General features: G+C 42.1%; 1 protein-coding gene across 5 annotated transcripts in view; it reads right to left on the minus strand.

Annotated features, from left to right (window-relative positions):
- The window catches only part of LOC106571269 (collagen alpha-1(XII) chain), a 99,039-nt gene extending 77,527 nt beyond the window's left edge, over positions 1–21,512 (minus strand). For 4 of the 5 annotated variants that reach the window (XM_014144098.3, XM_014144102.3, XM_014144095.3 and 1 more), the window contains exons 1-13: positions 21,297–21,512; positions 20,290–20,403; positions 15,444–15,560; positions 15,093–15,236; positions 14,357–14,416; positions 12,389–12,652; positions 12,036–12,200; positions 11,000–11,173; positions 10,547–10,837; positions 9,852–10,454; positions 8,218–8,496; positions 7,833–8,108; positions 6,596–6,868 (exon numbers count right to left, since the gene is read on the minus strand). In XM_014144098.3, the coding sequence (XP_013999573.3) occupies positions 6,596–6,868; positions 7,833–8,108; positions 8,218–8,496; positions 9,852–10,454; positions 10,547–10,837; positions 11,000–11,173; positions 12,036–12,200; positions 12,389–12,652; positions 14,357–14,416; positions 15,093–15,236; positions 15,444–15,560; positions 20,290–20,359 (2,716 nt within the window). In that variant the 5' untranslated portion in view covers positions 20,360–20,403; positions 21,297–21,512. The remainder of the gene's footprint in view (positions 1–6,595; positions 6,869–7,832; positions 8,109–8,217; positions 8,497–9,851; positions 10,455–10,546; positions 10,838–10,999; positions 11,174–12,035; positions 12,201–12,388; positions 12,653–14,356; positions 14,417–15,092; positions 15,237–15,443; positions 15,561–20,289; positions 20,404–21,296) is intronic. The other variant, XM_014144107.3, reaches the window with a different exon arrangement.
- Between the last annotated feature and the right edge of the window lie 245 nt (positions 21,513–21,757).

Here is a 21,757-nt window from a genome sequence, read left to right on the forward strand (position 1 = left end):
ATAGTGGACCACAGCCAGTATTACTACTGATTATAGTGGACCACAGCCAGTATTACTACTGATTATAGTGGACCACAGCCAGTATCACTGCTGATTATAGTGGACCACAGCCAGTATAACTACTGATTATAGTGGACCACAGCCAGTATAACTACTAATTATAGTGGACCACAGCCAGTATAACTGCTGATTATAGTGGACCACAGCCAGTATAACTACTGATTATAGTGGACCACAGCCAGTATAACTGCTGATTATAGTGGACCACAGTCAGTATAACTACTGATTATAGTGGGCCACAGCCAGTATTACTACTGATTATATGTAACGTTCGTCGCCTGGTGACGAGGAAGCGGACCAAAACGCAGCTGGGAGCGAACACATGTTTATTCAACACACTGGAATTAAACATGTACACAAAAATCAAGAAAAATGCAGATACGTTACGTGCTCAAACAAAGAGACAACACCCCACAAACAGCGTGGGGAAAACAGCAACTTAAATGTGATCCCAATCAGAGACAATTAGCGACAGCTGTCTCTGATTGGGAATCGACAGAACCCAACATAGAAATAACCCACCTAGAGCCTACACAAGGCTAAAACGTAAACCAAACACAAACCAATGAAAAATACCTAACATGACACACCCTGACCCAATATACCTGAGTTCACCTGGTCAGGGCGTGACATTATAGTGGACCACAGCCAGTATAACAGCTGATTATAGTGGACCACAGCCAGTATAACTAATGATTATAGTGGACCACAGCCAGTATTACTACTGATTATAGTGGACCACAGCCAGTATTACTAATGATTATAGTGGACCACAGCTAGTATTACTACTGATTATAGTGGACCACAGCCAGTATAACTACTGATTATAGTGGACCACAGCCAGTATTACTACTGATTATAGTAGACCACAGCCAGTATAACTACTGATTATAGTGGACCACAGCCAGTATCACTGCTGGTTATAGTGGACCACAGCCAGTATTACTACTGATTATAGTGGACCACAGCCAGTATTACTACTGATTTTGTGGAAAACAGCCAGTATTACTACTGATTATAGTGGACCACAGCCAGTATTACTACTGATTATAGTGGACCACAGCCAGTATTACTACTGATTATAGTGGACCACAGCCAGTATCACTGCTGATTATAGTGGACCACAGCCAGTATAACTACTGATTATAGTGGACCACAGTCAGTATAACTACTGATTATAGTGGACCACAGCCAGTATAACTGCTGATTATAGTGGACCACAGCCAGTATAACTGCTGATTATAGTGGACCACAGCCAGTATAACTACTGATTATAGTGGACCACAGCCAGTATAACTACTGATTATAGTGGACCACAGCCAGTATAACTGCTGATTATAGTGGTCCACAGTCAGTATAACTACTGATTATAGTGGACCACAGCCAGTATTACTACTGATTATAGTGGACCACAGCCAGTATCACTGCTGATTATAGTGGACCACAGCCAGTATTACTACTGCTTATAGTGGACCACAGCCAGTATAACTACTGATTATAGTGGACCACAGCCAGTATAACTGCTGATTATAGTGGACCACAGCCAGTATAACTGCTGATTATAGTGGACCACAGCCAGTATAACTACTGATTATAGTGGACCACAGCCAGTATAACTGCTGATTATAGTGGACCACAGCCAGTATAACTACTGATTATAGTGGACCACAGCCAGTATAACTACTGATTATAGTGGACCACAGCCAGTATAACTACTGATTATAGTGGACCACAGCCAGTATAACTACTGATTATAGTGGACCACAGTCAGTATAACTGCTGATTATAGTGGACCACAGCCAGTATAACTACTGATTATAGTGGACCACAGCCAGTATAACTACTGATTATAGTGGACCACAGCCAGTATAACTACTGATTATAGTGGACCACAGCCAGTATAACTGCTGATTATAGTGGACCACAGTCAGTACTCTCCAAAGACAGAAGATTACATGTCATGCAATCATCAAACCCTCTGTTTGGTTTCTAGTAGTTTGGGTCTGAGACAGACTCTAGAGTAATTCTAGGAGCACAACTACTGTTGGCTATTTCCTGGTAAGACATGTGATCAATCTGATCATGTCACCACAAGTACGTGAGGCAGATTCTGACTCACATCCATATGCCTTCTGTTGTTCAGTCTTACCACCGAAACCAAACAAGCTAACCGATAAATGCAAACGTCTGGTTCCCCATCAAATCAACATGTGAACATGTATCCTCTTTCATATTGAAACATAAACATACACTTCAGGGGGAAAGAAATACTTTTTGTTTTCTAACTCAAAATCATAAGGAGAGCGAGATTAACTTTAAGCATGTGTTAAATTTTATAGATCAACAAGTAAGCTGTGTCTGAGTTCAGGAAAAGTCTTTCCAACTGTCACGCCAGAAATAATCTATCAAACATATTATTCCTCTGAAGCAACCCATTCCAGTCCTGGATAAATTCTAATTTTCTTCATTTTACTGCACATGTGCTGCCTCGGTCCACATGGGCAGGCTCTTCGTCTCCACCACAGAGACTCAGCAACCTCTATCAGCTGGGACCCCTCCACGGCCATTTTTTATCTGTGGACAAGCTAATTTTTTCAACTTCTGGGAGAGTCTGGAGTTTTTTTCTAAATCCCAGGCCACAGACAGCTCTCGCATGGAATCTGGCGATCGGCAGCCCGACCTGAAACACACTCAACCCCATTTTTCCATCGCCCATCATGAGGAAAAACTGTACAAAACCACAGTAAATTCAACACCCCCTCCTCTAGGGGTCGATACATGCTGTCTCCCTTTCTCTCCCAAGCACTCTCCCTTTCTCTCTCACACTCTCTCTCTCTTCCTTTCTTTTAAACACTACACTTAACCTTTTCATTGGCTTGGAATATTTTCTGAATAAACAACTATGTGATTTTATGGCTGCCTGCATAAGCCACTCAAATTAATCAATTGTTGAAACATAACAAAATATACACACTGTTGTTCTGTCTATATGATCTTCCCCTCCCTGTTGCCTCACAACATCAGGCGGGATTGATTTTGTTCATGCATTTTACATTTCAAATAGCCTTGAAATTTCAAGCACATTGCAATGTTCTACGCTCAAGACAAAACTCTAGCCTAGGGATAAAATCTGCTGTGCGTTCGCATCCAGCACTAATACTATTAAGCCAAAAGAGCCTAAAGTTCTGTACCGCAGTCAGAATAAACTGTAGCTTTATTTTTTAAGTTGGGATCATGTTCTTTAGACCCTGGTCCATTGGAAGGGAGAGTGTAGGTGCTGAAAAGCCGTGCAGTCTGCCCACTGCATGTTTGTCTTAATGACATCCCTAAGGGTCAGACAACAGCAGCTTGAAACCTTTATTAACTTTGACAAATGCCAGATACAAATGTGGGATCTTAATTTGAGCCAGTTTGCTAAAGCAGGAAAATAATCCTGCAGCAACAGGACATTTGAATTATTATGTGGATTATACAGTAATTCATGGACATTTTTGTAGGAGTTGATCCATTTTTCGTAAGGGAAAATCAAGTCTGAAGTTTCAAAATGGAAATTACAAACTTCAGAAGCATTTTTAAACCTTAAATACACTACAAGTTTTACATTTCTTGCACTGCAGGAAAGTTCTCCTGCAACAGAGTGATCAAATTAAGATCCCACATCCGTAGGAGAGGGGCCAAGGGAGGAACCATTCAACCCAACGAGAGGGGGGATTCTCAGGGGCTATATCCTGAGGGAGGACAGTTACACAACTACTACTAACTTCAGAGCCTGAGTCACAGTAAGCGTAAACCACCTCTTGACTTGGCCTGTAACCTTTATGACCTCTTTGGTTATTTTTTAATCCTAGCACAGTTTTGGCTCCTCATCATCACCCCTCCCTGATGGAAGTGGATGGTGAGTGCTCAGTATGGAGGTGGCCAGAATACATCAGCTTTGAAGGTTTTTCACAGGTAACATTTTCCATATGCCTCCTCTGTCTTTCACATTCATCATCTCATCACTTTTCATTTGTTTTGTTACAATTATTCTGTCCTCCTCCTGCCACATCAACAGACTTAGAGGGAAACGCACAGTATGTTCACTCAATTGATTTCCTTGGTGTGAGAATAGAAGGAACGTGAAGTCCAGGTCATCTAGACTGTCATTGTTTCTGCAACAGGGACTTGAGGTGAGCTGTGCTGGAGTGAGTTCCTCACCATACTGGAGGCTCCACAGAAACGGCCAGCAGCATAGGCAGGCCTAGGGCATGTCACACCATACTGAATATAGTGCACTACTTTTGACCAGTGCCCCATTGGCCCATGGTCAAAAGTAGCACACTATATAGGGAATAAGGTACCATTTGGGATGCAGGCCGTGGGTCCAGGACCCCTTAAGAGCCTGACAAATAATTTAAACATACATTTTACATTTACATTATTTAGCAGATGCTCTTATCCAGAGCGACTTACATTAGTGAGTGCATACATTTTCGTTCATACTGGTCCCCCGTAGGACTTAAACCCACAACCCTGGTATTGTAAGTGCCATGCTCTACCAACTGAGCCCCACAGGACCGTAGTCTCTCCTTAGTTGTTGAAACCCTAGCCTCCCAGCGGAGCCCAGCACAAAGTGTTCAGTGTGTGTTGGCTTGGTGGAGTGAAAGCTGAGAGAGTCCTGGACGCTATGTCAGCAAACTCAGAGATTCTGCTACTCTATGTCCATCAGGGGAGAAGTCAGCCGGCCGACAGGGGCTTGGGCCTCCCCAATCATCCTAGCCTCCGTGACAGGCTGAGATGCGTTCTGGGACCAGGAGCCATTCCCAATTGCAGCGCCAAGTCAAGGACCAGTCAAATATGCACCATTGTCCAAAGCCTGGGGAAGGAATGCTGGCTAAAGTCAAGCTCCTGTCATTTTCTTTATGAATGTAAAAGGGATGGATTCAGTGGAAAAAAGGCGAAAGGCTGAGATTTTCACAGTACAAGACTCCTCTTTTGTTCCTGCCTGTACTTTATGCGTGACTGTTTCAAAAACAGTCTAATAGAGCCTAGTGGTTCTGCTTCATGTCAACTCTGATGCCACTTCAAAGTCCATTCCATTGAAAGTGGGCCACAGTAAAGAACTAGGTCTGCACAACTCCTTGCACTCAGACGTGCAACAGAAGGACACAATTATTGTGGACAAGAATATTAAATTACAGGCAAGCCCTCACAAACAAGGTACAGGGCGAGAGGAGAGAGAAGAATGACTTCATACCACCCACCCCCCCCCTTCCAATCCTGTGTGATCAAAGCCCCACGGAAGCAGCTTTGACTAGCTGACTAGCACTGGCCCTAACACAGTTCAGCTTGGTGACCTCTCACCCTATAGCTGGTGATTTCATCAGGTGATGTAGTAGCTGTGTTATTGTGGCAGCACTCTGGAGCAAACAGCTTGACCCCCAGACAAAGCACAATCACACAACATGATTACCAGCCTCCAGAGGGATGGCGCTGAGCTGAATGCTACTAAAAAGGCTATAGGGGTACCAGATAGCTGACTCATCGCTCTCTCTCCTCTCTCAGTCTCTCTCTCTCATTGCTGTGTAAAGAGGCAGCTCTCTCTCTGTCTCTCTCTCTCATTGCTGTGTAAAGAGGCAGCTCTCTCTCTCCTCTCTCAGTCTCTCTCTCTCATTGCTGTGTAAAGAGGCAGCTCTCTCTCTGTCTCTCTCTCTCATCGCTGTGTAAAGAGGCAGCTCTCTCTCTCTCTCTGTCTCTCTCTCTCATTGCTGTGTAAAGAGGCAGCTCTCTCTCTGTCTCTCTCTCTCATTGCTGTGTAAAGAGGCAGCTCTCTCTCCTCTCTCTCTCAGTCTCTCTCTCTCATTGCTGTGTAAAGAGGCAGCTCTCTCTCTGTCTCTCTCTCTCATTGCTGTGTAGAGGCAGCTCTCTCTCTCTCTCTGTCTCTCTCTCTCATTGCTGTGTAAAGAGGCAGCTCTCTCTCCTCTCTCTCTCAGTCTCTCTCTCTCATTGCTGTGTAAAGAGGCAGCTCTCTCTCTGTCTCTCTCTCTCATTGCTGTGTAAAGAGGCAGCTCTCTCTCCTCTCTCTCTCTGTCTCTCTCTCTCATTGCTGTGTAAAGAGGCAGCTCTCTCTCCTCTCTCTCTCAGTCTCTCTCTCTCATTGCTGTGTAAAGAGGCAGCTCTCTCTCAGTCTCTGGTTGTTTATTATTGCTGTCTTTCTAAAGAGACAGCTTTTTGAAGAATCTCTCTGAGAACTGACAGAAGAGCAACTCATAACTTTGGAAATGAATGCCATGTTTTATTCAAAGCACCATTCAATGATTCAGGTATAGACCCAGGTTTTGTCATAGCACAGTTAAAAGCACTAAAGGAGTTTTAGCCCTCACTACACTACTGTGCTGTTGACTCTTAGGACTGGTTCCCCAGACCCAGATTAAGCCTATCCTCCTGGCGCATCATGGTCAATGAAGAAAATCCATAACAAATGGTTTTAGTCAGAAACCAGCCAATATAGTCCAAGAACAATGTACCTATTTTGGGAAGTCTCTGTTCTGCTTACCTTCCAGTGTGGTTCCTTTCCCCTTCAGAGTGTCTCCTAGGCCAGAGGAGTAGCGTGCGCTGACGGCCAGGTCGTACTCAGTGCCAGGCTGCAGGTTCTTCAGGAGGACGTTAGTGTTCTCTCCCTTCACTGACACCTCCTTCCTCTCGCCACCCGCCGACGGATGGAAATTGATACGGTACTGGAGGACGCGGCCCGGTGCCGCCGCCCACGACAGCTTCATGGTGGACATAGTCTCGTCGAAGACCCGCAGGTCCCGTGGAGATCCCTGCCCTAAAAGAGAAGAGACGGGAAAAGCCACGCTGTCAATGAGGAGTCAATCAAGGTTGAAGTTGTTGGGCACAGTGTAGGTTCTGACATATGACCAATTAACTAAGGTGTCTGTTATTACACTAGATAGATTGGAAAGACCACAAGTCTTCAAGTAATATAAAGGTTTTTGGAAAAGGTACACGGTGAATAGCACAACAAGGGCATCATTGAAAAGAAGATTGAGGACAAAACATAAACCCATCTCGGAGTCAGCTGGGTGCTGGATGGGAAAGAGCCACAGGCTGGGATACGTTCTCTCCTTTAAACAAACAGCTGCTTCATTTAAAGGAGCTGGAACTGCTTTGAGTGCTAATATTCACTGAGAAGAATGTGGTTGCTGTGGTGAATAGGAGTAATTTTTTGATTATTTTTCCGTCAGCCTCCCTTGCTCCTTTGGCTCCGGCGCTGTAAACTCCTGCATTTCTGATCAACATTTCACCACAAACACACACACTCACACAGACCTCTGGTATGTATCAAAAAATACCCCCCTTAGAGACTAACCCTTTGTGATGTCTTCCATTGACTCCCCGCCAAAATATAATGACACAGTAAGATTTGGTAGAATATTAGCTCAGTAGAACATAAAGTAGAAAGAATTAGCACTGGTTTGAAGCAATAGGCATGCATGTTCACACCCCTTGATGCTAAGTGTAACCGAGTTTGATTCGTAGCGTCACTCCTCAGCTTGAAATGTCTTAAATAGCTAGCGTAATTGTCTAAGAAGTTGTCAAGCGGACGGTCATGTTTGTTAGCAATCACGCTAATGCTAGTTAGCAACTTTCTTCAAACTAAACCCAGATACATAAAAATGGTATCCACAAATTCATATGACTCTGAGGAAGTAGATAAAGGGCCTCATTGCCAAAAACTATCCCTTTAAGCAAGCACAGTGTGACTGTTACATAAGCAGATGCCTAGTCACCTTCTTTGGTGGTGCCATCGATCTGCATCTCTTCGCCAGTGCCTAACTGGTACTCTGCAGCCACCGTCACACGGTACGTCGTTAAGGGGTTGAGCTCCGGCAGCACGATGGTGGTCTCTTGGCCGACGGTGACCGTCTCTAGTCTCGCGCTGTCGCCCCTTACTGGTACATAGGTCAGACGGTACCGTACCACCGCTCCTGGTGCCGGCGCCCACGACACCTGGAAACTGTCTGTTGTTTCCTCAGACACCCTCAGGTTACTCACTGTTCCTTGTTCTATGACAAAGATATTGGGGTAAGAGGTCATACAAATATTAAAACAGAAGTTATAGCATTGGCTTCAAATTATTTCTCTGTTGGTATCTGTTGGTCTGATGGTACTGACCATCTAGTGTGGTCTCGAATCCATTCAGAGGGAAGCTGTCTCCTTGGGCATACTGGGCGAAGACGTTGACCTCGTAGAGGGTGACAGGCGTGAGGTGAGGCAGTAGAGCGGTGAGCGTGTCCCCGGGAACGGACATGGACACAAAGTCCCCGTTGGTGTCAGCAGCTGGTCTGAACTGGATCAGGTAGGACAGGACATTGAAGGCATCGGTCTCCCAGGTAGCTCTGAAGCTCCTGGAGGCCACCTCAGAGAACGTTAACGACCTCGGTGGCAGTAAGCCTTGAGGAGATAGAAGAAGACTAAACATTAGGTGACACCACTCAGGATGCATCCCAAATGGGACCTTAATTCCTGTGTCCCTATTGGCACCCCATAGGGCTCTGGTCAAAAGTAATGACCTGTATAGGGAATAATAGAGTGCCATTTGAGACGGAACCTGAAAAACACAACAACATGATCTAAATTGCATTAGTGAAAATCCCTGTATTGTTTTCTATGTGTATGGTACTCCATGTTGTCATAATAGATTAGTATATAAAGATTATATCACAGGTAATCAAACCTTGTGTGAGTTGCACAATATACTGGCAGAGCTGAATGCTTTTTGGCAATGTAATGCAGAGTGACTAATATTTGGCATTACATTTCCACATGGGAGTACTCTTACTAACCCTGAGAGAGCAAGAGGTTGTATGTAACACATTGCTAAACAGAAGATGACAAATTTGGAAAAGGGTATTGTGACACAACAGAAGTAATTGCAAGCATATGCTGTATACTCATAGTATTGTGTCTTCTATTTCTCAGGTCAAGGACCATCAAGGCCAAGGTAGAGGAGTTATTTTCAAGAGTTATTCCCTCCAAAATGTCCAAAAAGGAGCAGTTGATCAAAATTTGATTGACTAAAAAGTTGTACAAAATTTGAACAATTATGCCATAATTCATCAAATGAGCCAAGTATATTGTATTTCAAAACATGGTTATTTGTTCAAAATCAAGAAATCAAAAACCTGAAAACTGACCAATGTTTTGGATGTAAGTTATACACTGGAAAACTTCTCATTGCCTACTGCCATATGGAGCTGTTACTGTGCCAAGTGCAAGCTTTACATTGATCCGTTTATATACAGTGTATCCCACTCTGGTGTAAATAGCTTGGCATATGAATCATAAGGAACAAGATACATTGCCTACTGTAATTCAAAGAATGCTAGCACTTACTTTAGTATTGCAAAAGTACTTTCTCTAAGCACTTCCATAAACATCTTAGACTTCGGTAAGATTGGGTGCTGGGCCATTATCTACTGTGAGAATCTATGGCATTCACAAATGTCCCCAATATTTATTGTTTGCAAGATATTCTCTTTGGCTAAGGAATTTAACTTACTTACTGTGTAAACCATTAGCTTGTAGGGCTGGGAATTGCCAGGGACGTCACGATACAATATTATAGCGCAAAAATAATATTGCGATATTGTCAAAACAATACAATACAATATATTGTCAAAAATAGTATCCCGATATGTAACTATATCATTTTTTTATCCCATCACTATTAGCTTGACTTGAGTACACTTGGCCTGGGTTTAGTGACTAACAACAGTGGCTCAATCAATATAGAGGGTACTACTCACTTCTCTTCTTGATGTTGAGGAGCTCCTGCTCAATCCTCAGGCAGATGGACTGGGTGAGCTCCTTGGAGATCCTCTGGAAAGCATCAAAGTCTTCCACGGTGTACACATGGGTCTCCACGGGCTCGTTAGCAATGGCTTCCAGCTCAGATCTCACAGCATCCTTCACGCCCACGGCAAAGATCTCCACGTCCGCTTTCTTTAGCTTGGTGGCAGGGTCCTTGAAAGAGTCGGATGACTTCCCGTCTGTGATGAGGATGGTGACGCGGGGCACGTTCGGCCGTGATCCTCGGTTGGCCAAGAAAACCTTCTCCCTGACGTAGGTCATGGCCCGGCCGGTGTTGGTGGAGCCGCCACGGTAGGGGAAAGTCCGGACGGCCTTGACCACAGCGCTCAGATCGCGGTGGGTGTTCAGGTAGAACTCAGTGTGAGCGTCCCTGCTATACTGAACCAAGCTGATCTGAACCTTGTCTGGTCCGATGTCAAAGGAGTTCACCAGCACCTCCAGGAAAGATCTGACTTTAGCAAAGTTGGACAGTCCGATACTGTATGAGCCGTCGACCAGAATGACAACGTCGGCTTGCACGTCCACTCCAAGAGAACATTCTAGAAGAGGACACAAAAACATTTGTCATGCCATTGACTAACATATTCTTTACTAAAAGACCAAAGGATGTATTGTTGTAGGGTATACTCACCAAGGGACACCTTGACTGGCTCAGTCTTCTCCATGGCCATGATGGGCTCGCTGGGTGTGAGGCCCTTGAGGGCGAACAGGCTGATCTGGTACTCTGTGTCTGGAGACAGGCCCGTAACCGTTGCTGAGGTCTGGCTGGGGCTTATGTACAGCTCCTGGCGCTTGCTGCCGGCCATCATGGGGATCAGCTGGATCTTGTAACCCGACACATCTCCAAAGGAAGCGTCCCATGTCACCCTCATAGACTTGGAGGCCACCTCCACAACTTGGAGGTTTGATGCTGGTTCAATAACTGTAAATAAACAACCCCCAAAAAATGAATCAAGACGGAAGTTTGTTAGTAAATAACCATCCTCTCCCCACCTGCAAATGTTTGATCATCCATCTCTAAGCATTTCTATGTTATCCATGCCAAAACCACTTCCAACATTCAAGTCTTAAAACTGCATTTTACCTTCCTCTCCGCTGACGAGTGAGTTGAGTTGATCGTCCACCCCCGAGCACACATTGGTAATGAGCTCTTTCTGCACATCCTTGATAAGGTCAAAGTTGAAGACGTTATAGACGTGGGTCCTGTAGGGGGTCGAAGCCATTTGTTTCAGCTCCTCATCATCTGCTCCTTTGATCCCTAAATTGGACAAAGAACCAAAAAAGTGGTGTAAAATGTATATGGCCTCATAAAAACTGAGGAAAATGTTCCATATCACCATTGTAATTCTGATCTCCTGCCCGTTTCAGAAGGTTTACTCATTCATAGATAAGAGTCAACACCTATAAAGCCCCAATAAAGTCACCTCTTTGAAGTCAATGACGGCACATGAAAATGATTCAGAATGTAGGAATTATTGTTTCATAGTTTCTCAGGTTCGAGTGCTAGAAATGCTGAGTAAAACAAGTGATCTATAAATATATGAAATGAAGCAGGTCTCTCCTTCTTTTCCATATTTAAGAAGAACCAGCTGGATTCACTATGGAACATATAACCATGTCATGACTTTAGCTGGAAAGAATGACAACGTGGGCAAAATGTGCAAAACCCATCTGATACCATTCTAGCTGGTAGGTTTGTTAGTTTTCTTCCTTTCCTTTGTGATATGAATACTTCAACTTACTCTCATGACTATAGAATACATATAGACAGGATTATTAGTATTTATAAACTGGGTGGTTGGAGCCCTGAATGCTGATTGGCTGACAGCAGTGGTATATCAGACCGTATATACCATCGGTATGACAAAACACTTATTTTTACTGCTCTAATTACATTGGTAACCAGTTTATAATAGCAATAAGGCACCTCAGGGGTTTGTAGTATATGGCCAATATACCACGGCTAAGGGCTGTATCCAGGCACTCCGTGTTGCGTCGTGCGTAAGAACAGCCCTTAGCCTTGGTATATTGGTCATATACCACACCTCCTCTGGCCTTATTTCTTCAATGTAACACATCAACAGGGTTAGATGATTGAAAGGTAGCCTGTAGTCACATACCCAACGTGAAGATCTCCACCCCCATGTTCTTGAGTTTCTTGGCGATCGCCTCCACAGGGTCTTGAGACTTCCCATCTGTGATAATCATGGCCACCTTGGGAAAGCCTTTCCTGGCACCATTTGCCTCAGTGAACGTGTTTTTCAGCAGATATTCCATGGCCTCACCTGTAACACAGTGGCATGACACCCCTTTCAGTTATTACATTGTTAATTTGATTCACTCTACCAACTGCAAAGAGTTATTAATAAAGAAATACAGCTTTGTGAGTTAGTATTATGCTAGAGGTAATGATATGATTATGTATTGTATAAGAGAGTGTAACCAGGTATTGTACATGGGACGGGTTAGGTACCTGTCATGGTGTTGCCACCCATGTAAGGCAGTGTGTTGATGGCTCTGAGAAGTTCGCCCCGTTTCATGTGCTGGTTGAGGTTAAACTCTGTCCTGGTATCAGTATGGTACTGGACCACACCTACCCTGGTCTTGTCCTCCCCAATCTCAAAGGCTCCCGCCATGGCAGAGATGAAGCTACGGATGTATTTAAAGTGGTCTCTTCCAACATTCCATGAACCATCAACCAGGAACACCAGATCTGCGATGGCACTGTAAGAACACTCTGAGAGAGAAGGAGTGGTAGAGGAGAGGAGCGAGGGAAAGGAAATTGAAAAAAAAAAGAAAAAAAAATGGAAGAGGTAAACCATTTGACCTGAAGACATATTTTTTCCCCAGAAGCCATATCATTGACCAAAGAAAACAGAGTAAAGTGTGCTATTGGTCAAATATACACTGAGTATACAAAACATTAAGAACACCTGCTCTTTCCATGACATGGACTGACCAGGTGAATCCAGGTGAAAGCTATGATCCCTTATTGATGCTCACTTGTTAAATCCACTTCAATCAGTGTAGATGAAGGGGAGGAGACAGGTTAAATAAGGATTTTGAAGCCTTGAGACAATTGAGACATGGATTGTGTATGTGTGCCATTCAGAGGTTGAATGGGCAAGACAAAAAACATAAGTGCCTTTGAACTGGGAATGGTAGTAAGTGCCAGGTGCACCAGTTTGAATGTGTCAAGAACTGCAACACTGCTGGGTTTTTCACACTCAACGGTTTCCCGTGTGTATCAAGAATGGACCACCACCCAAAGGACATTCAGCCAATTTGACCCAACTGTGGGAAGCATTGGAGTCAACATGGGCCAGCATCCCTGTGGAACGCTTTCGACCCCTTGTAGTCCATGCCCTGATGAATTGAGGCAGTTCTGTGGTCAAAGGGGTAACAACTCAATAGTAGGAAGGTGTTCCAGCGAACAGTAAAAGTAGCCTCCGGGGGGAAACTGCAGTCCAGTATTTCTTCCCCTTTGCAAAATGCATATCGTTATTGTACAACAAAAATGACCCTCTTAACACTTGTATACTACACAGGAACTATGGAATATCAATTCATATATGTCAGATATGACACTAAGGTGATGAAGAATGAATGCAATGAAAAATGTTTATGTTATTGCCATCTTTTTTTGACAGAACACCATTGTCAAAACTGTCACCGTATTCATCAGGCTATTCATCCGACTTTTGTCTGACAGGCTGCAGGGCATACAACACCCGCACTAGACCAGAGGACGGTGTTAGAGATAGTGGCATCAACATATCAAGCGCAGTCGACAATAATCAGATTGATGTACTTAACTTCTGCAAACTAAGGTGGTACTTTGAGATAGAAGCCATCATAGTGGATAGTCTATTCCCTGTGTGGTGTACTACTTTTGACCAGAGCCACAACAGGTGCTCCTTTGGGAATACTACATAAGGTACAGTGAGTGAATAGCTTTGGTTACCCTGGAGGATATTTTCCAACTCTGTCTTTCTGGATAGGAAAAAAGTCACAGAGAGAGGTTTTCCCAAGCAGCAGTAAGCATGCATCATCTGTAGGGAGGCCACATTGCTCTTGTAAACAGCTGTATCTGTAATGGTTTCCACTTCTCTTAGCCTGGCTGTCTCAGGACCGGGCAGGGTACAGTACTCTTCAGCACCAGCACTAGAGGCCCTGCCCCCCTGAAACAGCTGTTACCGCCACACCCCTGAACACCACACTGAGCATGTGCAAACTCCCTCACTTGGCATGACTGACAGCCTGGCTCTATGACAGGCAGCTTACCAACTTAGTTACCAATATTTTTCTAGATTTATATAGTATTTAATGTGGAAACACCCTCCAATGGCTGTTGACCACACATCAATGGAAAGAGCCCAGGCACAGTAAGATAAATAAAAACGATTGTAGACTATGAACAAACTGGAAAATGTGGACTTACTGACGGAGTCTGTGAGCTGTGGTTTCCTGGGACCTCCTTGTGCTGTGCCACTTGATTGGACTGAAACACAAGATTAAATAAAGTCAAACTTGAGTCAAACAAACTACTGTATTTAACCATAAGCACAACTCCCTAATGGGAGTGAATGAATCATCTAGTAGCATGAAACATTTTTTTAAGTAAACATATTGTCGAATTTATACAATAAGATAAACATTGTGTATGTATTTAATGTGGGTGTCTCTAATAACCTCAAATCCACTTGCGGTCACAAAGAGCAGGCAAGCAGCCGGCTCCCAAATTATAATGGACTGATGCAATTAGTTCCGGCAATTCTCTCAGTAATCCCTAAAGACCCTGGCTGGGCTGCTTAGGACTGTAGAATCAGACGTAAGGGCCGGTGCCAAAGAGGCTTCCCCATGAAGCGGTGCATATTACATTACAGCATACTCTAATCACTGTTAGACTTGGGAGGTGGGGTTGCCTGTTAGGACCTATGAATTGTCATTCCTCTCTCTATACAGTCTGAATCATTCATCATTAGACTAAATAAGAAGCTGGGCCTGTATCCCAAATGGCACCCTATTCCCTATGTAGTGTACTACTTTTGACCAAGGCCAATAGGGAATAGGGTGCCCTTTTGGACGCAACCTGGATATCGATAAGTGACTCACTTCATTCACCAGTAGTCTTCATAAGATAATACATGTACCAGATGTGATGGTAAATGACTCACTTGTGAGCTGTCCTGAGGTGGGCAAACTTTCCTCTGAGCCAGAGTATGAGATGATTGTTACTACATAGTCCATGTCTGGAGTAAGGTCTGTAATGGATGTCTTAGTGGCTGTGGCAGGGAGGGTTAAATCTTTTGTTGGTTTGTCTATGGAAATAACAAAGTACCAAGTTAGGAATAAAGGGTTATAGAGAATTAATATAGCGGTGGATCCCACAATGAATTGGTCAGAACAGTAATTTCAGGTATTTTGTTGTGTCAATGGCATTGATTGCTTGTTGTAAAGTACACAGGTAATGTTGCAGTGAAGGTAGAGATTGAGAGAGATTGCTTGCAGCAATACAGACCACACACCTGTGTCTGAGGCCACCTGTATCCTGAATCCCTCTATCCGTGTTAACGGCGCTTTCCATGTCATTTGTACTGTGTTCTCATTTAAAATCTTAAATCTCAAGTCTGAAGGTGGTTCAACTGCGAAAATAAAAATTAGACAATGTTAATTACAGCATTTGCTAAATAAGTGTATTTATGATAAAACACAAGTTGTAGGTAGCTCATATCCCAACGATTAACACTTCAAGGTTGAAGTTATCCTGTTCATTGTTGGGGCAAACAGCAAGAGGTGACAATAACGACAACAAACATAACATTTCAGACTCGAGCAGCCATTTTCAAGAAAAATGACATTCGTTTGAGCTGTCCGGCCGTGTTTGTCCAAACACAGTCGACAACTCAAGCACATATAGTGACGAGACGACAAACGGTGGCAAAAAAATATCCAAGGGCACAATAAAAAAATGACATTGACAAACTAACATCTTACATGCTGATAAGGTCAACCCAACTCATGCCTAAACTGAGTCGACCGACAAAAACATACACCTTCCATAAAACTTGGTTGTGTAAAGGCCTACATGCAGCCATACATAGCCTTCAGTACATTGTTTCTTTCTGACTGACCCATGTGTATGACTCCCATCCACTGCAAACCTCTTAAAAGAATACACAATGCGCTTAATGACGCTCTGTACATATTTTCAAACCGCTCTGGCACTAAGTAGTGACAATCCACAATGGAAAAAAAGATTTACAAAGAAACAAATCAAATAGACAAGCCAAACAAACCATAAATGTGATTGGTCACACTGAATGGACAGTCTGAAGATCATGCACATGTACATGAAAAGTTGTTTGTAACAACTTATGGAACTGGACAAAAGTTTCCATGTACAAGACGGACCAGAGAACATATTTGAGAAATATTTTCTAATGATATTCGTCTGTTGGGGGATGGGGTAAGTTTAATGCTCTTTTGTCATAATAGCCGAAGAGTGTTCTGAAGAGTAAAGTCTTAAGTAGCCTATACTGTAATTACAGAATGTCTAAAGAGAACGTCTAGAATCACAAGTAAAGTAAATAAGACCACTGTATGTGTAGTGGCTAATGGTGATGAATGATGAAATCTGCTTGTTGATGAACTTTAACAAGATAGTGTATCAGTGCATAGTGGTGCATATCAGGGTTAGAATAGGATTGTAGTCTATATAAGGGTATTTTAAATAGGGAAGCCTGCAGGGATCAAGAATATCATTCTAAAATATTATTGAAAAGCCATGACTCGGGACAAATTGAATGCAAATTTGCATAGCAAATGACCTGAGTGAAGCTTGTCCAGTACAGGATATCAAAAATGAGAACCACCAACCTGGCAGATCAACTCAAGGGCCATGGTCTGCTCCTTCTCTGTTTCCAAATGGGCCCATCATAACCATATAGTACTACCCACATTGTCCTCCTTAATTAAGAAGCTCTTAATTAAAACACTTATGAACACAAACTCACACACAAATACTACAAGCAAGTGCACGCAAGTCTTGCAGGCTCTTGTTTTGTCTTATCTTGATTATTGTCCAGTCATGTGGTCAAGTGCTGCAAGGAAAGACCTAGTTAAGCTGCAGCTGGCCCAGAACAGAGTGGCACGTCTTGCTCTTCATTTTAATCAGAGGGCTAATATTAGTACGATGCATGCCAGTCTCTCTTGGCTAAGAGTTTAGGAAAGACTGACTGCAAAGACTCACTTCTTCTTTTTATAAGAAATATTATTGTGTTGAAAATTCCAAATTGTTTGCAAAGTCAACATACACACAGCTCTGATACACTTACCCCACCAGACATGTCACCAGGGGTCTTTTCACTGTCCCCAAATCCAAAACAAATTCAAGAAAGCATACAGTATTAAATAGAGCCATTATTGCATGGAACTCTCATCTCATATTGTTCAAATGAACAGCAAACCTGCTTTCAAAAAACAGATAAAGCAACACCTCATGGCACAATGCCTCTCCCCTACTTGACCTAGATATTTTGTGTGCATGTATTGATATGTTCAGTAGGCTACGTGTGTATTTATTTTATTCATGTAGTTCTGTCCTTGAGCTGTTCTTGTCTATTAATGCTTTGTATTATGTCATGTTTCATGTTTTATGTGGACCCCAGGAAGAGTAGCTGCTACTTTCTTCAACAGCTAATGGGGATCCTAATAAAACACCAAAAAATACCAAATACCCACACACAACACACACACATCATCTCAATGATGAGCGAAAAGTTCATGTTCACACTTTATTTGGATTGTCCAAATGGTCCATCAACAAACTATCTATTGATGAGCAACTGCTTGCCAAGTTTAAGATTAGGGTCGGGGTTAGAATATGGGTTAGGGTAAGGATTAAGATTAGGTTTAGGATAAGGGTTAAGGTAAGGATTAAGGTTAGGGTTAGGTTTAGGATAAGGGTAAGGATTAAGGTTAGGTTTAGGATAAAGGTTAAGGTAAGGATTAAGGATTAAGGTTAGGGTTAGGTTTAGGATAAGGGTTAAGGTAAGATTAAGGTTAGGGTTAGGTTTAGGATAAGGGTTAAGGTAAGGATTAAGGTTAGGGTTAGGTTTAGGATAAGGGTTAGGGTAAGGATTAAGGTTAGGGTTAGGTTTAGAATAAGGGTTAGGGTAATGATTAAGGTTAGGGTTAGGTTTAGGATAAGGGTTAAGGTAAGGATTAAGGTTAGGTTTAGAATAAGGTTTAGGGTAAGGATTAAGGTTAGGTTTAGAATAAGGTTTAGGGTAAGGATTAAGGTTAGGCTTAGAATAAGGGTTAGGGTAAGGATTAAGGTTAGGCTTAGAATAAGGGTTAGGGTAAGGATTAAGGTTAGGGCTAGAGCTAGGGTTAGTAGATCGTTGATATGTTACTGATAATCTGTAGAGCATCTACAGATGGATGGACTATCCAAATAAAGTGTTACCCAATTCATCTCAATGACAAAATAAAACGTATTTTAGTGTTGTTGCTGTTATGACTCTTTCTCTTCATTTCTGGTTTCTCCTAGTAGGTCAAGATTTTGGAAAATACCAAAAGAGAAGCCTTCTCTTAAAAAATATGATATTCTAACAGAATATTTTACATTTTATAGTGTGATTGACCTCTGTAATCTGTAATTTATATGAATGGTCTTTGGAGCTTCAGAATAATGTTCTTTCTCAGTCTAACAGTTTCTGGAAAATAATGTTAGAGACACTTACATTTTGTCTTTCCGTTTCATCAGAGAAAAAAAGATCACGAGAAGGACAATTGGCGTCAAGCCCCGTTTTTCTCCGAATGAAAGTGGAGACATACAATCGAGTTCTCGGTTAATTTGGGAAAAAATGTACATTGTAGTTATAGCTTATCTATACATCCCTTAAGGGCAAACTTTTTTCTTTTACCTAGTTCCTCTATCATGACCTAGTTCCTCTATCATGACCTAGTTCCTTTATCATTACCTAGTTCCTTGATCATGATCTAGCTCCTTGATCATGACCTAGCTCCTTGATCATTACCTAGTTCCTTGATCATTACCTAGTTTCGTTATCATTACCTAGTTCCTTGATCATGACCTAGCTCCTTGATCATTACCTAGTTCCTTGATCATTACCTAGTTCCTTTATCATTACCTAGCTCCTTGATCATTGCCTAATTCCTTGATCATTGCCTAGTTCCTTGATCATTACCTAGTTCCTTGATCATTGCCTAGTTTCTTTATCATTACCTAGTACCTTTATCATTACCTAGTTCCTTTATCATTACCTAGTTCCTTTATCATTACCTAGTTCCTTTATCATTACCTAGTTCCTTTATCATTACATTGTTCCTTTATCATTACCTAGTACCTTTATCATTACCTAGTTCATTTATCATTACCTAGTTCCTTTATCATTACCTAGTTCCTTTATCATTACCTAGTTCCTTTATCATTACCTAGTTCCTTTATCATTACATTGTTCCTTTAGGCTAATTAATTTTTGTACAGCTGAAATTCTTCCCTTCCCCAGAGAACGACTATATGCATACTAGATAAACTAAGACAGAAATGTATATTAAAAATATCAAGCAAGTGCCCCTCCTAGCGTAAGAAAGACTTCACTGCAACTATCCATGCTTAGAGAGTTAGCCTTTCACTAACTTCCAGACCACTATAACGGGGCCTGTTCCACTTTGAACTTTTAGATATAAAAAAATCTATTTGAAACGCACTTTTTGATCGAAAAATATAATGTTGCATTCCTCAGACTGTTTCAATATCCTACCCTAAGCTACTTGTTTGAGTTAATTCAACCTGTTCCAATGAATAGACAGACAAAATTGGGTAAAAAGACAATTGAAATAGCCAACCTATACAAACACAACAAAAAGACAAGAATCCATAGGTTTAGAAATGAATATATAGGTCTACCGATAAATCCATAGGCCTACAGATTAATCCATAGGTCTACCGATGAATCCATAGGCCTACAGATGAATCCATAGGTCTACCGATGAATCCATAGGTCTACCGATGAATCCAAAGATCTACCGATGAAATATGCCTATAGTTCTACATGAGATACAAATAATGTAGACATTTTCTTTCAGGAAACATTTATTAATAAAATAAAATAAAATGTATTGGTGAAAGTATTGCAATTTCACCATGAAGAGCTAAAGAACCGACACCATTAGCTACAGTCGGAGAAAGAGATATGGGGGAGGGGAGGTAAAGAGAGAGAGAGAGAGAGAGAGAGAGAGAGAGACGGGGAGGCTGCACATTTTCATTCAGTTGTGTTTAATTAACAGTAGAAAAAAAATTGAGGTGAGGAGGGGGAAAAAATGGCAGGTGAGGGATAACTTTACCTTGGGCCTCGACGGAGGATAGTAGCACTGCAAGGAAGGCAGCCGCTGCCAGAGACAGCCTGATCTTCATTTTGACTCTCTTTCTCTCTCTGGTTCAGCAGAACATGAATGAGGCTACAAAAACAACGTGCAATTACGCACGCATCTCAGCAATGCTCCAACATTCCACATTGTACTTTAACACAAGCATCAAACATTTAAATGCCATATAATCCCAAATACACTATAGATGTGTCATATAGCAAGTGCATTCAAAGACAATGGAAAGACAATTGAACATCTAAACTACATTGTCTTATCATATTGGTCCAATTTAAACAGGGATTAAAAACATCGTAAGAAAACTCACTATCAACTTTTAATGCACAGCTGCAAATCGAAAACTGTCTCTTATACACTTTTCTATAGGATAAACGCGCTTCCTGCTGTAGCCTATCTGATCAAAAAGGCGGTCCCCGTTCAGTCAAGACTTGCCTTGGTGGAGATGGGAGTAGGCTAGAGCATGAGTCAAAAGCTATAAACTATCCAACATGTACAAACTATATGAAAACCCAACCCGTGTCTCCAAGCACAAAAAAAAACAATATCGTGTAATATCGAACACTGTATAGGCCACCAGTCCTAAGTGATACATGTTTCCTTTCTTCTCAAATTAAATTCTAATTTACTTCACACATTAGGAATTAACCTGCATGTTTAAACCGCGAAGAATATTCCAACGCCGACCTATATGCCCAATGCACATGAGTCCAAGACACACGGCATTTATGGCATGGTTGATGGGCAATAATAATGGGCAATAATTAATTTCAAAGACACCTTAACATAAAGACACCTTGACGAAAATGATCAATAGGCAAATAATAAATAGAAAAATTCAGAGCACAATATTGGGATTTCCTACTTCCCTGGTGTGCAGATGAGCATAACTAATCTCCCTTTACCTGCCAGATAGTCTAAACAGTAGTCCAATCCATAATTCCATATTCAATTAATTCAATACTGACCTGTAGAAATGAAGTTGTGCAGTCGCTCGTTTGATTTCAGAATACAAAAACAGTAAAGCCTCTTTGGATATGCCCCTTCTGGTAATGATGGATACAAGTTTTACGGGAGGATAATCAATATTCTAAGCACAGACGAAAACTCAGTTCTCCTCTTGCGGAGGTCACAGATCAGACGCCTTTTTCCAAGTGGGAAGACTCTCTACAATCTGCTACTTAATAGGGGGCTGTTCCCAACTCTCCCTTTACTATCGTAAGCTCTTACGACACTCAGCAAGCGTGGAACCCTGCCATAGATTGATAAATGCAGCCTCTCAAAGTGTGGGGATATACTTTTGGAAACTGAGCATAGTTTTCTGCATTCTTTTTCGATGATGCTTCTCTATGTGTTTTATCCACAAGTTCATAGCATCTGCGTTTGGAAACCAGGAGATGTATTGTTATTGGCAGCCGTTTAGCCGTTT

This window comes from Salmo salar, chromosome 15, assembly GCF_965601325.2.
Source record: "Salmo salar chromosome 15, fSalSal1, whole genome shotgun sequence".
NCBI classification, from domain to species: Eukaryota; Metazoa; Chordata; class Actinopteri; order Salmoniformes; family Salmonidae; genus Salmo; species Salmo salar.